This window comes from Dicentrarchus labrax, unplaced genomic scaffold (genome assembly GCF_905237075.1).
Source record: "Dicentrarchus labrax unplaced genomic scaffold, dlabrax2021, whole genome shotgun sequence".
In the NCBI taxonomy this organism is placed as follows: Eukaryota; Metazoa; Chordata; class Actinopteri; family Moronidae; genus Dicentrarchus; species Dicentrarchus labrax.
The window spans coordinates 964,369-977,550 of NW_026136706.1; the positions used below are offsets into that span (position 1 = coordinate 964,369).

A 13,182-nucleotide genomic window follows, 5' to 3' on the forward strand; every position below is an offset into this window, starting at 1 on the left:
AGTGTGGCCGCCCTTGGTTCCAAGCTCGATCAGGTCTCCACCCCTCCCACAGCTCCTACCACCGCCACTGAAGCAGCTACTCCCTCTGCCTCTCCAGCCATGCAGCATGCGGCTCCTCCTCCTCCCCCGCCCCGGGAACCATACGTTCCTACACCTGAACGGTATGCTGGGGATTTGGGGGCTTGTGGGCGGTTTCTGCTTCAGTGCTCACTAGTTTTCCAACAACAGCCGTTGACCTACAGTTCTAATAGCGCCCGAGTGGCTTTTGTGATTAGCTTATTGTCAGGGAAAGCAGCTCAGTGGGCAACCGCCCTGTGGGAGAAGCACTCCCCTATTTGTGAAACCTTCCAGCGATTTTCTGACGAATTAAGAAAAGTTTTTGATCATCCTGTGCAAGGCAAAGAGGCAGCTAAACGCTTACTGAATCTTCGTCAGGGCTCTGGTTCAGTAGCTGAGTTAGTCGCTTGCAATTAAAAGCGTCCCTTCGCTGGCAGTTAAATTCCCTTCCCCTCACAGCACTAGTCGACTCAGGTGCCGAGGAGAGTTTCATTGACTCGGCATTCGTGCTTCAGGCAAACATTCCCACTATCAAACTCCCTGACAACCAACCCGTTAATGCCTTAGACGGAAAACATTTAGCCAACATTACTCGGCAAACCGTTCCCCTCACACTTATCCTTTCTGGTAATCACCGTGAGGAGATTAGCTTACTGGTTATTTCATCACCCAACACTCCTGTTGTATTAGGTTACCCCTGGCTAAAACTCCACAATCCCCAATTCGACTGGTCTACTGGCTCACTCATTAGCTGGAGTGCTCACTGTCATTCACATTGTCTCCAGTCCGCTAGTGTAACACATCCCACTGTTCCCAAACCTCCCGAGCCCCCTGATCTATCTGCCGTCCCTGTAGAATACCACAACCTAGGGGAGGTTTTTAGTAAACATCGTGCCGTCTCATTACCTCCTCATAGGCCATATGATTGCGCTATAGAGCTGCTCCCTGGTTCCACTCTGCCGTCTAGTCGCCTGTATAACCTTTCCAGACCTGAGCGCGAAGCCATGGAGAAATATATAGGTGACTCACTAGCGGCAGGGCTTATTCGACCCTCTTCGTCTCCGGTAGGGGCAGGTTTCTTTTTTGTAACAAAGAAAGACCAGTCCCTCCGCCCTTGCATTGATTATCGAGGGCTTAATGACATCACCATTAAGAATAAGTACCCTCTCCCTCTCATTGATCCGGCATTTGAACCCCTTCATAAGGCTAAAGTGTTCTCGAAATTAGACCTCCGGAACGCATACCATCTTGTCAGGATCAGAGAGGGAGACGAGTGGAAGACTGCCTTTAACACCCCTTTAGGCCACTTCGAATATTTGGTGATGCCCTTTGGATTGACCAATGCGCCAGCTGTGTTCCAGGCCATGGTCAATGATGTGCTGAGAGACATGCTGAACAGGTTCCTGTTCGTCTATTTAGATGACATACTCATCTTTTCGCAGTCCCAGGAGGAACATGTTCAGCATGTCCGGCAGGTACTCCAGAGACTCCTGGAGAACAAGCTTTACGTGAAAGCCGAGAAATGCGAGTTCCATGTGACATCCGTGTCTTTTCTGGGGTTTATTATTGAGCGGGGGCAGGTTAAGGCTGACCCAGCCAAGATTCAGGCCGTGGCTGATTGGCCGAGACCCACCACTCGCAAACAGTTGCAGCGCTTCTTGGGGTTTGCTAACTTTTACTGCCGCTTTATTAGAAATTATAGTAAGGTAGCAGCCCCCCTGACTAAGCTCACCTCGGTGAAAGCACCGTTCGCTTGGTCCCCTGAAGCAGAAACAGCCTTTCTAGCCCTGAAAGAACTGTTTACTTCTGCCCCGGTGCTGCGGCATCCTGACCCCTCCCTCCAGTTCGTGGTGGAGGTGGATGCCTCTGACACTGGCATTGGGGCAGTACTCTCCCAGCGATCCCCCAAGGACCAGAAGTTGCACCCCTGTGCCTTCCTCTCCAGACGCCTGTCCCCAGCAGAGAGGAACTATGACGTTGGGAACAGAGAGCTGCTGGCGGTGGTGGTAGCCCTTCAGGAGTGGAGGCATTGGTTGGAGGGCGCTGCTCTCCCGTTCATCGTGTGGACAGACCACAAGAACCTGGCGTACCTCCGCTCAGCCAAAAGGCTCAACTCCCGTCAGGCCCAGTGGGCTTTGTTCCTTGACCGTTTTGTTTTCACCCTCACCTACCGACCTGGGTCCCGCAATGCCAAGCCAGATGCCCTATCACGCCAAGCCGACCCCGAGACGCCGGGGACTGAACCAGAGACCATCCTCCCGGCTTCTTGTGTGGTGGCTGCAGTGAACTGGCGGATAGAGGCTCTGGTGAAGCAAGCACAACGCTCACAACCCGACCCAGGTAACGGCCCCCCTAACCGACTTTTTGTTCCAGACTCAACCAGGTCCCAGGTCCTCCAGTGGGCTCACTCTTCCAAGATCTCTTGCCATCCTGGTTACCAGCGAACACTGGATTTCCTACGGCGGAAGTTTTGGTGGTCATCCATGGCGAGAGACACGAGAGCCTTTGTAGCCGCCTGTTCTGTCTGTGCCCGCGGGAAATCCTCCCACCAGCTGCCAGCTGGACAATTACACCCCTTGCCCGTTCCAAGTCGCCCCTGGTCCCACATCGCCCTGGACTTTGTTACTGGACTGCCTACCTCTGAAGGTAATGACACCATTCTCACTATTGTTGACCGTTTTTCTAAGTCTGTCCATTTCGTGTCTCTGCCCAAGCTCCCCTCGTCCCTAGAGACTGCCAAACTCCTGGTCACCCATGTGTTCCGCCTACATGGAATCCCTCAAGACCTAGTTTCAGACCGTGGTCCACAATTCGCCTCCCAGGTTTGGCGAGCCTTCTGCCAGGTCTTGGGCGCTTCTGTCAGTCTATCCTCAGGTTACCACCCCCAATCCAACGGCCAGACAGAACGGGCTAACCAGCAATTGGAGGCTGCCTTGCGCTGCGTCGCCGCCCGACATCCGGTCTCCTGGTGCAGATTTCTTCCGTGGATCGAATATGCTCACAACTCCCTCACCTGCGCTGCCACAGGTATGTCCCCGTTCATGGCAGCTTATGGTTTTCAACCTCCATTGTTCCCATCTCAGGAAGGGGAGGTGGCGGTCCCGTCAGTACAGGACCACCTGCGCCGCTGTCGCCGGATTTGGACTGAGGCTCGTGCAGCCCTGCTACGGACAGCGGCTAGAAACCAACGCCTGGCGGACCGCCACCGACTCCCTGCCCCCGATTACACTCCTGGTCAGAAGGTATGGCTGTCTTCTCGAGACCTGCCACTGCAGGTAGAGTCTCGAAAGCTGGCTCCACGATTTATTGGACCTTTTGAAGTGGACAAAATCATCAATCCTGTGGCGGTGAGGTTGAAACTCCCTCCGTCATTACATGTGCATCCTGTGATTCACGTATCTCTCCTGAAGCCTGTCTCCTCCAGCCCTCTGTGCCCTCCGGCCGACCCCCCTCCGCCCCCCCGGCTCACTGACGACCACCCAGCCTACACAGTTCGCCAGATCCTGGACGTCCGACGGCGGGGCCGGGGTTTCCAGTACCTGGTGGACTGGGAAGGGTACGGGCCGGAGGAGCGTTCTTGGGTTCCCCGGCACTTCATCCTGGATTCCTCCCTTCTTTCGGACTTCTACCGATCCCATCCTGACAAGCCCGGTAGGCCGCCAGGAGGCGTCCGTTGAGGGGGGGGGTACTGTCATGGCTCTGCTCCCCTCCTGCTCCCTTTGCTCCTCCCCCTTCCCTGTGTGTCTGAGGGTGCGGCCTCCATTCTCCTCACCTGCTGCCTGGTGTCTCACCTGCTCTCAATCATTCATCATGCCTCAGTCTTCAAGAACCCCGGTCTTCCTCCCATTCATCGCCAGATTGTTTCAGCCTATGTGGTGGGTCCCTTTGTGCAGTTTGGCTTCCTGTGTCTGCTCACCTGTGCCTCTGTGTCTCCGGTCTCTTCCGCCATCTCAACCACCCGTTCCTGTGGCCGCCCCTCATCCCCCCTGTGTGTGTGTGCGTGGAATAAAACCCCCTTTAAACCTTCCATACTGTCTGGGTGTCTGCTCCTGGGTCCGGTCCTAACACCAGCCTTGACACTGAAGTCCAAAACTGTCTCTGCTGTGTGTTGTCTGCTGGTGCAGGTAGCAAGAGGAAAGGCGTTTCGCTCGTTGCTCTGCAGAGTTAACGACTTGGTGTTGACGTCGCATTGCTCCAGTAAAGTCAGCTGACAGACTTTCTGTTTAAGCTGCCGATGTTGACTTCCATTAGCGGTGCGCTGGCCAGGGATCGCAGGAAGAAGCAGGCTCTTGTGCCGTGCTGTAATCCTTTGTCGTGTGTCGTTGGTAACTTATCAATCGGTGTGGGCGAGCAAGGTGAGCAAGGTGAAGAGAGAAAAGAAGAAGAGAGAGAGAAGAGCGTCTCTATGGTTAAAATAGCTGGGATGACGGGTCTGGGGTCCAAAGATCTCTGACCTATGATGAGCCGATGTTTGGGCGTTTATGGCCTTTAAGCCACACCATGGTCGCATTCTTGACCCCCCCGCAGAGGGGTCTGTCCCAACATCCCTTTTGGTCCAGTTAAACACTTCAAATGAACAAGTTTGTGTTTAAAGGTATCCTTGGATCCCAACATATTATTATTATTATTATTATTATTATTATTATTGTTGTTGTTATTTTTGTTGCTACGGTTGCTGCTCATTGTCCCCCATCATTGTTGTTGTCGTCATCATCTTCATGTTCATCATCATCAGTCACTACTATTAGTGTAGTTGTTGCTACTGTTGTTGCTGTGCACGTCTGTCTGTCTCTCTCTCTCTCTCTCTCTCTCTCTCTCTCTCTCTCTCTCTCTCTCTCTCTCTCTCTCTCTCTCTCTCTCTCTCTCTCTCTCTCTCTCTCTCACCCCAACTGGTCGAGGCAGACGTTCTAGACCTGAAAAGTGTCCTGAGATAACTTCTGTTATGAGTTGGCGCTATACAAATAAAATTGAAATGAAAATTTAATTGAATTGCTATCACACTCCTTCATTCACACTGGAGCTGGACAAAATTAAGGCTGCTGGTCTTTACTGTTCTTTTATTAGCCTAAAAAATATTACGTTAGAACCTATAAGAAAGCTTACCTAGAGCCCTTTTTCTCACCATCAAATAAACTACTGTACTCTAGCCAGCCAAACAAGCCCCTTCTGGCTGCCTCTCCTAAACTGTGCTGTGATTTTATGGATTTTTTTCAAGAATGAAACTACTTCAGTCTACCAGAAGCTACAAGATACATCTACTCAACGACATGTTACCTCTCCCCCTTCTGTCCCTCTTAGCTGTTTTTCAGCTTACTCCCCTGTTGATGAGCAGTATGTGTCTGAACGTGTCGCAAACTCTAGGACTTAGGACTCCCAGGACTTCTTGACCCCATGCAGAATGGGCGTGGGGTTAAATCATGTCTGTCTGTGATATGCTAACATAAATTATGGTAAATGGTAAATGGACCTGTATTTGTATAGCGCCTTTCTAGTCTTCCAACCACTCAAAGCGCTTTTACACTACATGGTACATTAACCTATTCACACAGTGATGGCAAAGCCCATCGCAGTACCAAAATGCCATCGCTTACAATGACCTGCGCTTACCATCGCTAACAATGACCTGCTCATAGCTGCTTTTTCTGGATACCTAAACATTTGTATCCTGAACCAGAAACACTACTTGGTGTCACTGGCACTCCATTATCAAGTCCTACCTCACAGCTAGACAACAGTTGGTTTCTATTGGTAGCTTTAGGTTCCCCCCTGTCCCCTAGGACCCTTCCTGTTAATCTTTCACATTCTTACTCTTGGATATATAATCCGTCAACATGACCTCAATTTTCATTCCTATGGTGACGACACGCAACTCAAGCCTTCAGACTCCATCCAACCTGAAATTATAGTAATGCTTGGATGACCTAAAACTAACTGAAGCGTAGTCAGACTACTTTCATGTGTTCCCCAGCCGCATCTCCCAAAGTATCTCATCTTAATCTGTCCATCCTTGATTTTATTAAATCCTCTGTTGCTAAGGTGGAGGTTAAATACCACAATTCTGGCTTGGTACCTCCCTATTATATGGAAATTATCTTTGTATATCTGGCGTGTTGTAACGAAAATAATTTCCCCCTGGGATTATTAAAGTAATTCTGATTCTGATATGCCTTCAGTGTAGCTGGCCATAAGTCAGGCTCAGCGTCTGCACCAGTGCATGTTACTTCTTTTAAAAATACATAAATTGCAAAACCCATGTCCATTCGCCTTTCCTGGCTTTGTAATGTGTTTATTATGAGCTGATTCTTTTATCTCAAAACTACAAAGGGCACTCTCAACAATTTATTGACAATAGCCACTGAAAGACACAGGCTGAATATGATATGATCTGTTTTTCTGATAAAACATCAAATAAAAGCTTTGGGTAGAAAGCAGTGCTGAAAAAAAGAGAGTTGATTAACAGAGCTGCAATTAAAATTAGCACTCGATCCAGCTGGAACGGCGACCTGAGAGGCAGGCAGAATCCAGGCTAAGACCAAGAAAATACTGACAGTTGTTTTTCTCATGATAGTGGCATATTGCAGAGGTTTACATATAGACACATACCTGTCGTAGGCCATGGCTGCCAACAGTAAGAACTCTGAACTATTTAAAGAATAATATAGAAAACACTGAAAGAGACAGGCTGAATAAGATATTATCTGATGTTCAGATAAAAAGTCAATCAGAAGCTTTGGGTAGATAGAAGTGCTCAAAAGAATAGAGTTGACTAACAGAGCTGCAATGAAAATGTACATAGGCTCATGGAGGTTTTAGTTAGATCAGATCAGACACACAATAGTAGAATTACTGCACTGATCACAAAATAAAGATATCTGTATTTGTGAACTTCCACATACCCATCAATAGTTATATATGTTGTTTTTACTTGATCATCCATTAAGGTCTAAAGAAACATTCAGAGTAAAGTCTTGCTTTAAAGATCACATCGACATAGAGAAACCTGGATTAGATTGTCTTTTATTCACTGGTATCTGACCCTGACCTGTACCTGTGTGATTGTTGAACTATTCCAGTAAACATTTAGAAAGTGAACTGTTTGAGGATTGTTTTTATCAGCCTGCAGCACCCTCCATGGATCTCATTAAAATCTCCAAGTGCTACTATCATCTGAACAACTTCATCAAACTCTAGAGGCCTGCACCCATAGGTGCTGTTTACTGGGATGTTTGCATCTGTTATATTTTCCTGCCCCCCCTTTAATCAGAATTGCCACTGTATTGCAATCCCTATTGCTACAGCAAATTTGAATTATTTTAATTTTAATTCTAAAAATGTACATTATTTTCTGCACATTGTGCCTGGCTGTTGTTTGCCAATAAATAGTTAAAGCTGCTCTGTGCACTGTGGGGTCTCCCTCTAAACAGACAAAAGTTCTGTTACATTCAGTGTTTCTCACCAAAACTCACTTTGTTACTAGTTTGTCTTCCCTTTTTTTTCTGGAACCTTGCTGTACTGGGAATGTTCCCGCCAACATTACGCTAAAAGTCTGATGTACGGGACACAGAAAATCCTTCATTTGGCATCTGGTGAAGAACATGTAATTAGATGAATACAGGGTATTGATGGGTAAATGACTGTGTTGTCAGCATAATAATGAATAGAGCTGTTACTAATTGATAACCCTAGATCATTTATGTACAGGATATGACCTAATCTTGAGCCCTGTGGCACCACTGAAACCACACTGATGACCTTCCACAACTATTGCTTGAGTTCAACCAGTAAGATAACCGTGAAACAGGTTACATGCATTTGTGTCAAAACCAATTGATCTAAGTGTATCCAAAAGAAGAGTATGATCCACTGAGTCAAATGCTTTAGACAAGTCAATGAATTAAATTATATTTACAACCTTACATGCTGCAGTCAAAGTGCTGTGCCCAGATGGGGGTTTAAGATACAATTCTCAGACAGAAAGTGATGAATTTGAATATTTATGAGCTTTTCTAAAATTTGGATCGACTTTATCCAAAAGCAGTACATGTTTTGCTGTCCAGACATTATGAATATTTCTAGATACAAGAGTTTAATGGAAAATATGGATTATCTATCATAGGTGCAGGTCCACAGAAAAGGTACTATTACTGCAACTGAGGCGATAGTAGATGGAGCTGAATTCTCAACCAGGGGAAATAAAATTACAATTAAAAATATCTGATTTGTGTTTTGTTTAGACAAGGACACAATCTTGAGAAAAATACGCCTGACCATGATTTAGTGCAGCATTGTGCAAGTATATATCTACTGATGTGTCTGGACACATTTTCAGTGATGTTCCTGGGTGTTTTGGGTCTTTCCAAAATCATACACCCTCCTCCAGCTGACCCATCTTAGGCTGATCTTAGGCCGAGCTTGTGTCCGAATGGCAAATTAACTACTCTGCCCCCATGGCTGTCCTCTCTTTAGCCACAGCCAACACTTCTCCAATGGTTGTAGATAGAGCCTATCAAGTTTTTTGTAAGTATTGGGGCCATCATAGTTTCAACTTCACCAATAGATGACACTCAATCCTACAGAGTGGTCCCTTAATTGATGGCACTGACACCCTTTGGGGCCAAACAAAAACCAAAGTACCAACATCCTGACATGAACACATAATAGCCTTCTAGCTACTTTTTGTGCATCTGCAAGGCATCTACAAGCTCTCAGTCACGTCTTTCAACAGTTCACACATACCGATGGTCCTCATGGGAGCAACCTCTGATTTGCCTCTGATCTGTGGGCATTTGTTGGAAATCTCCAAAAACTGTTGGCGAGTTGAAAATCAGAGTTAAATCATATAGTGTGAACTTGGCAAAATAAATTACAATAATAAAAGAAGATTGAGGGCTGCTCTTGAAGTTGCCTGGGACAGAGCCAGAAGTTAAAGTTATAGCAATGATGATTAAAAAAATATGACAAATTGCCAACCTATGGGTGCAGGCCTCCAGAGTTTGATGAAGTTGTTCAGATAATAGTAGCACTTGGTGGAGATTTTAATGAGATCCTTGGAGAATGAGGCAGGTTGATAAAAACAATCCTTAAACAGTTCACTTTTCTGAATGATTACTGGAATATTTCATACAGATGCGTGTTAAGGTTAGGTACTTGTGAATTAAAGAAAATCTGATTGAAGATATATACAGACATAGCATTTTAATGTATCTTTGAGATTTGTGAGACTTTACTCTGAATGTTGTCTTTAGATAATCTTCATGGATGATCAAGTAAATACAACATATATAACTCTTGATGGGTATGTCGATGTAGACAAATACAGATATCTTTATTTTGTGATTATGTTCACAACATATATTCTGATAATCTGCAGTAATTCTACTATTGTGTGTCTGATCTGGATTAACCAAAACCTCCATGAGCCTATGTACATTTTTATTGCAGCTTTATTAATCAACTCTCTTCTTTTCAGCACTGCTATCTACCCAAAGCTTTTATTTGATGTTTTATCAGAAAAACAGATCATATCATATTCAGCCTGTCTCTTTCAGTGGTTTATATTTTATTCTTTAGGCGGTTCAGAGTTCTTACTGTTGTCAGCAATGTCCTATGACAGGTATGTGTCTATATGTAAACCTCTGCAATATCCAACTATCATGACAAAAACAACGGTCAATACTTTCTTGGTTTTAGCCTGGTTTGTGCCTGTTTGTCAGCTTGCAGTGCCAGCTGTACTGAATGCTAATAAAAAACTCTGTAACTTTAATTTCAAAGGAATAATTTGTAACAGCACGGTTTACAAACTTCACTGTGTGAGTTCAAGAGTGCTGAATATATATGGCTTGGTTCTTTTTGTAAATCTTATTGTTCTCCCTGTACTCTTCATACTTTTTACATACACCAGAATACTTTTAATATCCCATGGAAGCTCTAGGGAAGTCAGGAGAAAAGCTGCACAGACCTGTTTACCACACTTGATAGTTCTAATCAATTTTTCCTGTTTGGCAGCATATGATATACTTCTACTACGACTAGAAGTTGAGTTCCCCCAAACTGTGCATTTAATAATGACATTACAAATAATAATGTATCATCCTCTCTTCAATCCGATAATATATGGACTGAAAATGAAAGAAATCTATAAACACCTCAAGAGGTTGTTCTGCGAAATAGTCTAATGTAGTAACAATAATAACTGTACTGTAATAACTGTCCCAATCATTAAGAGATGTGCTTTCTGTGACCCTTTGAAGGTTTGTATTGTGAGGACTGGTTTGTATAACAGTAGTGCACAGTAAAGGGCATCAGCCATGTCTAAGCAATTGGCTTCAGTTTTTAAAAAAGCCTGAAGCTGTCGAGACTCCGGCATCACAAAATGAAGAAATTCATTGTGAGACCAACACTTTTCTGTTTGTGGCCTTCATCAGTGTGACTTTGCCAACATCACATCCTTTTCCTACTCTATTATCCACTTGCTTTTTCATTAAGTGCATAAAAACAGAACCCTCTTACCAATGATATCTTTTTAATTGAAAATCATTTTCTTCTGTGTTTATTAATTATTACTGTACTATCAGACCAATAAAGCTTGTAGGAAGACTTCTACCTGCATAGGTCACATTTTTCCCAACGTTACTGAGGGCTGCACCAATGCTGTATCTTTAGCCATATGATGCAGTGATCATTTAGAAGATTTAATAAATACTTGTTTATGATGGAGGTTAAAGATGAGCCGTGGTCAGATGTGTGAATGGACAAGGAACCATAAACTACTCTGAATATTTTTATGGAAAAACTAACCAAGCTAGCGGAGGAGCACTTTGAAGCCACAAAGTTACTAAATTGAACAAGAACACAGAAAGCATAAAATAAAGCAAAAAAGGATTACAAGAAGCTGAATAAGTGATACGCCCTGTGACTCTGGCCCTTCCTCCTCTTTCTGTCTGCTTGTGATCACATCAGTACACCTTCTCTACTGGACATGTTGGAGACAGAGCTCACCTATGACCAAGGTTGGGAGGGTTGCTTTTAAAATGTAATCCAATACAGTTACTAATTATCTGAAGAAATAATAATAATAATAATACATTTTATTTAAAGGCCACTGTACAACACATAAAAAGTAAAAACAGTAAGAAATAAGAAACATAAAAAAGACAATGTAGAGAGTTAAGTGGGGTATGCAGTTCTGAATAGGTGAGTTTTTAGTCTTGATTTGAAGAGTGTGAGAGAGTCCAGGTTCCTGAGGTCCGGTGGGAGTGAGTTCCAGAGTTGGGGGGCAGAGCGGCTGAAAGCCCTGCTCCCCATGGTGACGAGGCGGGTGGGAGGGACAGAGAGGTGGACAGAGGAGGCAGATCTGAGGGAAGGTGAAGGGATGGCAATGTGGAGGAGTTCAGACAGATAAGGAGGGGAAATGTTGTGGATGGCCTTGAACGTAAACAGGAGGATTTTGAAGTTTATGCGGAGTTTTACCGGGAGCCAGTGGAGTTGCTGTAAAACAGGGGTGATGTGGTGGATGGAGGGGGTTCTGGTGATGATCCGTGCTGCAGAGTTCTGAACCAGTTGAAGTTTATGGAGGTATTTGTGAGGTAGACCGAAGAGAAGGGAGTTGCAGTAGTCGAAGCGGGAGGTGACAAGGCTGTGTACAAGAATGGCAGTGGAGTGGGGAGAAAGGGAGGGGCGGAGTCGATTAATATTATGTAGATGGAAATATGCAGACTGGGTGATGATATTGATATGGGATTGGAAAGATAATGTGCTGTGAAGGATGACACCCAGACTCTTAACCTGGGGGGAGGGGGAGACAGAGGAGTGGTCGATGGTGAGAGAAAAACTGTCAGCTTTTGAGAGGGCTGATTTAGTGCCAATAAAAAGAAATTCTGTTTTATCACTGTTAAGTTTGAGGAAGTTGGAGGAGAACCAGGATTTGAGCTCAGTGAAGCAGTCAGTGAGGGAGGAAGGTGGGAGAGTGGAATTGGGTTTGCTGGAGAGGTAGAGCTGGGTGTCACAATGAAAGTGGATGTTGTATTTGCGGAAGATATTGCCAATGGGAAAGAGGTAGATGATGAAGAGAAGGGGCCTAGAATTGTGCATACAAGTTGTTAAAGGTTAAATGAGAATGAATTTGGGAAGCAACAGTTTTTTCAAGGGTTTTGGAGAGGAAAGGTAGGTTGGAGATGGGACGAAGATTATTATAATTATTAGGGTCAGCACCAGGTTTTTTCAATATTGGAGTGATGGCAGCAGTTTTGAAGAGTGTAGGAACAATTCCAGTAGAGAGTGAGGAATGGATGATGGCAGAGATGAGGGGGAGGAGAGAGGGGAGGCAGGCTTTCACCAGAACTCTGGGGAGGGGATCTAACTGACAGGTGGAGGGCTTGGATTTTAGGATGAGGTCTGAGATATCTGAGTCAGAGGGGAGCTGAAAGAAGGAGAATGAGTGAGACGTCAGACAGGGTTCAGGGGAGGTGCTGAGGGAGGAGCTTGGGCCTAGGTGCAGGTGGATCTGATGAATTTTCTGATTGAAAAGGACATCAGGGAGTTACAGAAAGCAGTTGAGTACAGGTGGGGTGGGAGAGAGGCCGGGGGCCTGAGAATATTGTTGAGAAGAGAAAACAGTGACTTGGAATTACCTTCATTTGAACAGATTATGCCAGAGTAGTAATTAAGTTTGGTTTGAGAAATGCAGTCCTTATATTGTAAAATGAGATTTTTGTGCATGTCTTTGTGAACAACAAGACCAGTTTTCTTGTTTAGTCGCTCAAGCTGTCGACCTTTGGCTTTCATCTGCCGTAGTTCGGAAGTGAACCAAGGGGCAGAGGTGGAGGAGGAGACAGCCCTGGTTTTCATAGGAGCGAGAGAATTAAGAATGGTGTTGAGGCCATTGTTGTAGTGGGAAGCCAAGTCGTCGGGGGTGGATGTGAGTGTTCAGGAGACAGCTGATACCAGAGGAAAGTGCATCAGGATTCATTTTCTTAATGTTACGGAATGAGATAACACGTGGGGGCTTTGTTGAGGACAGAGTGTGTTTGACGTTGAACGACAGAAGCAAATGATCAGTTATAGGAAGTTCATCAGCAGTACAGTTGGAGGGAATGAGACCAGAACAACAGACTAAATCCAGAATGT

At 45.2% G+C, this 13,182-nt stretch overlaps 2 protein-coding genes across 2 annotated transcripts in view; both read left to right on the forward strand.

Annotated features, from left to right (window-relative positions):
- LOC127365058 (uncharacterized) overlaps positions 1 to 13,182 on the forward strand; it is a 205,371-nt gene that overhangs the window by 123,260 nt on the left and 68,929 nt on the right. The window lies entirely within an intron of this gene.
- Positions 9,172 to 10,780, forward strand: LOC127365080 (olfactory receptor 6N2-like). Its single transcript, XM_051402812.1, has one exon. It carries the CDS (start codon positions 9,312 to 9,314, stop codon positions 10,230 to 10,232), a length of 921 nt encoding a protein of 306 aa, XP_051258772.1. The 5' UTR covers positions 9,172 to 9,311; the 3' UTR covers positions 10,233 to 10,780.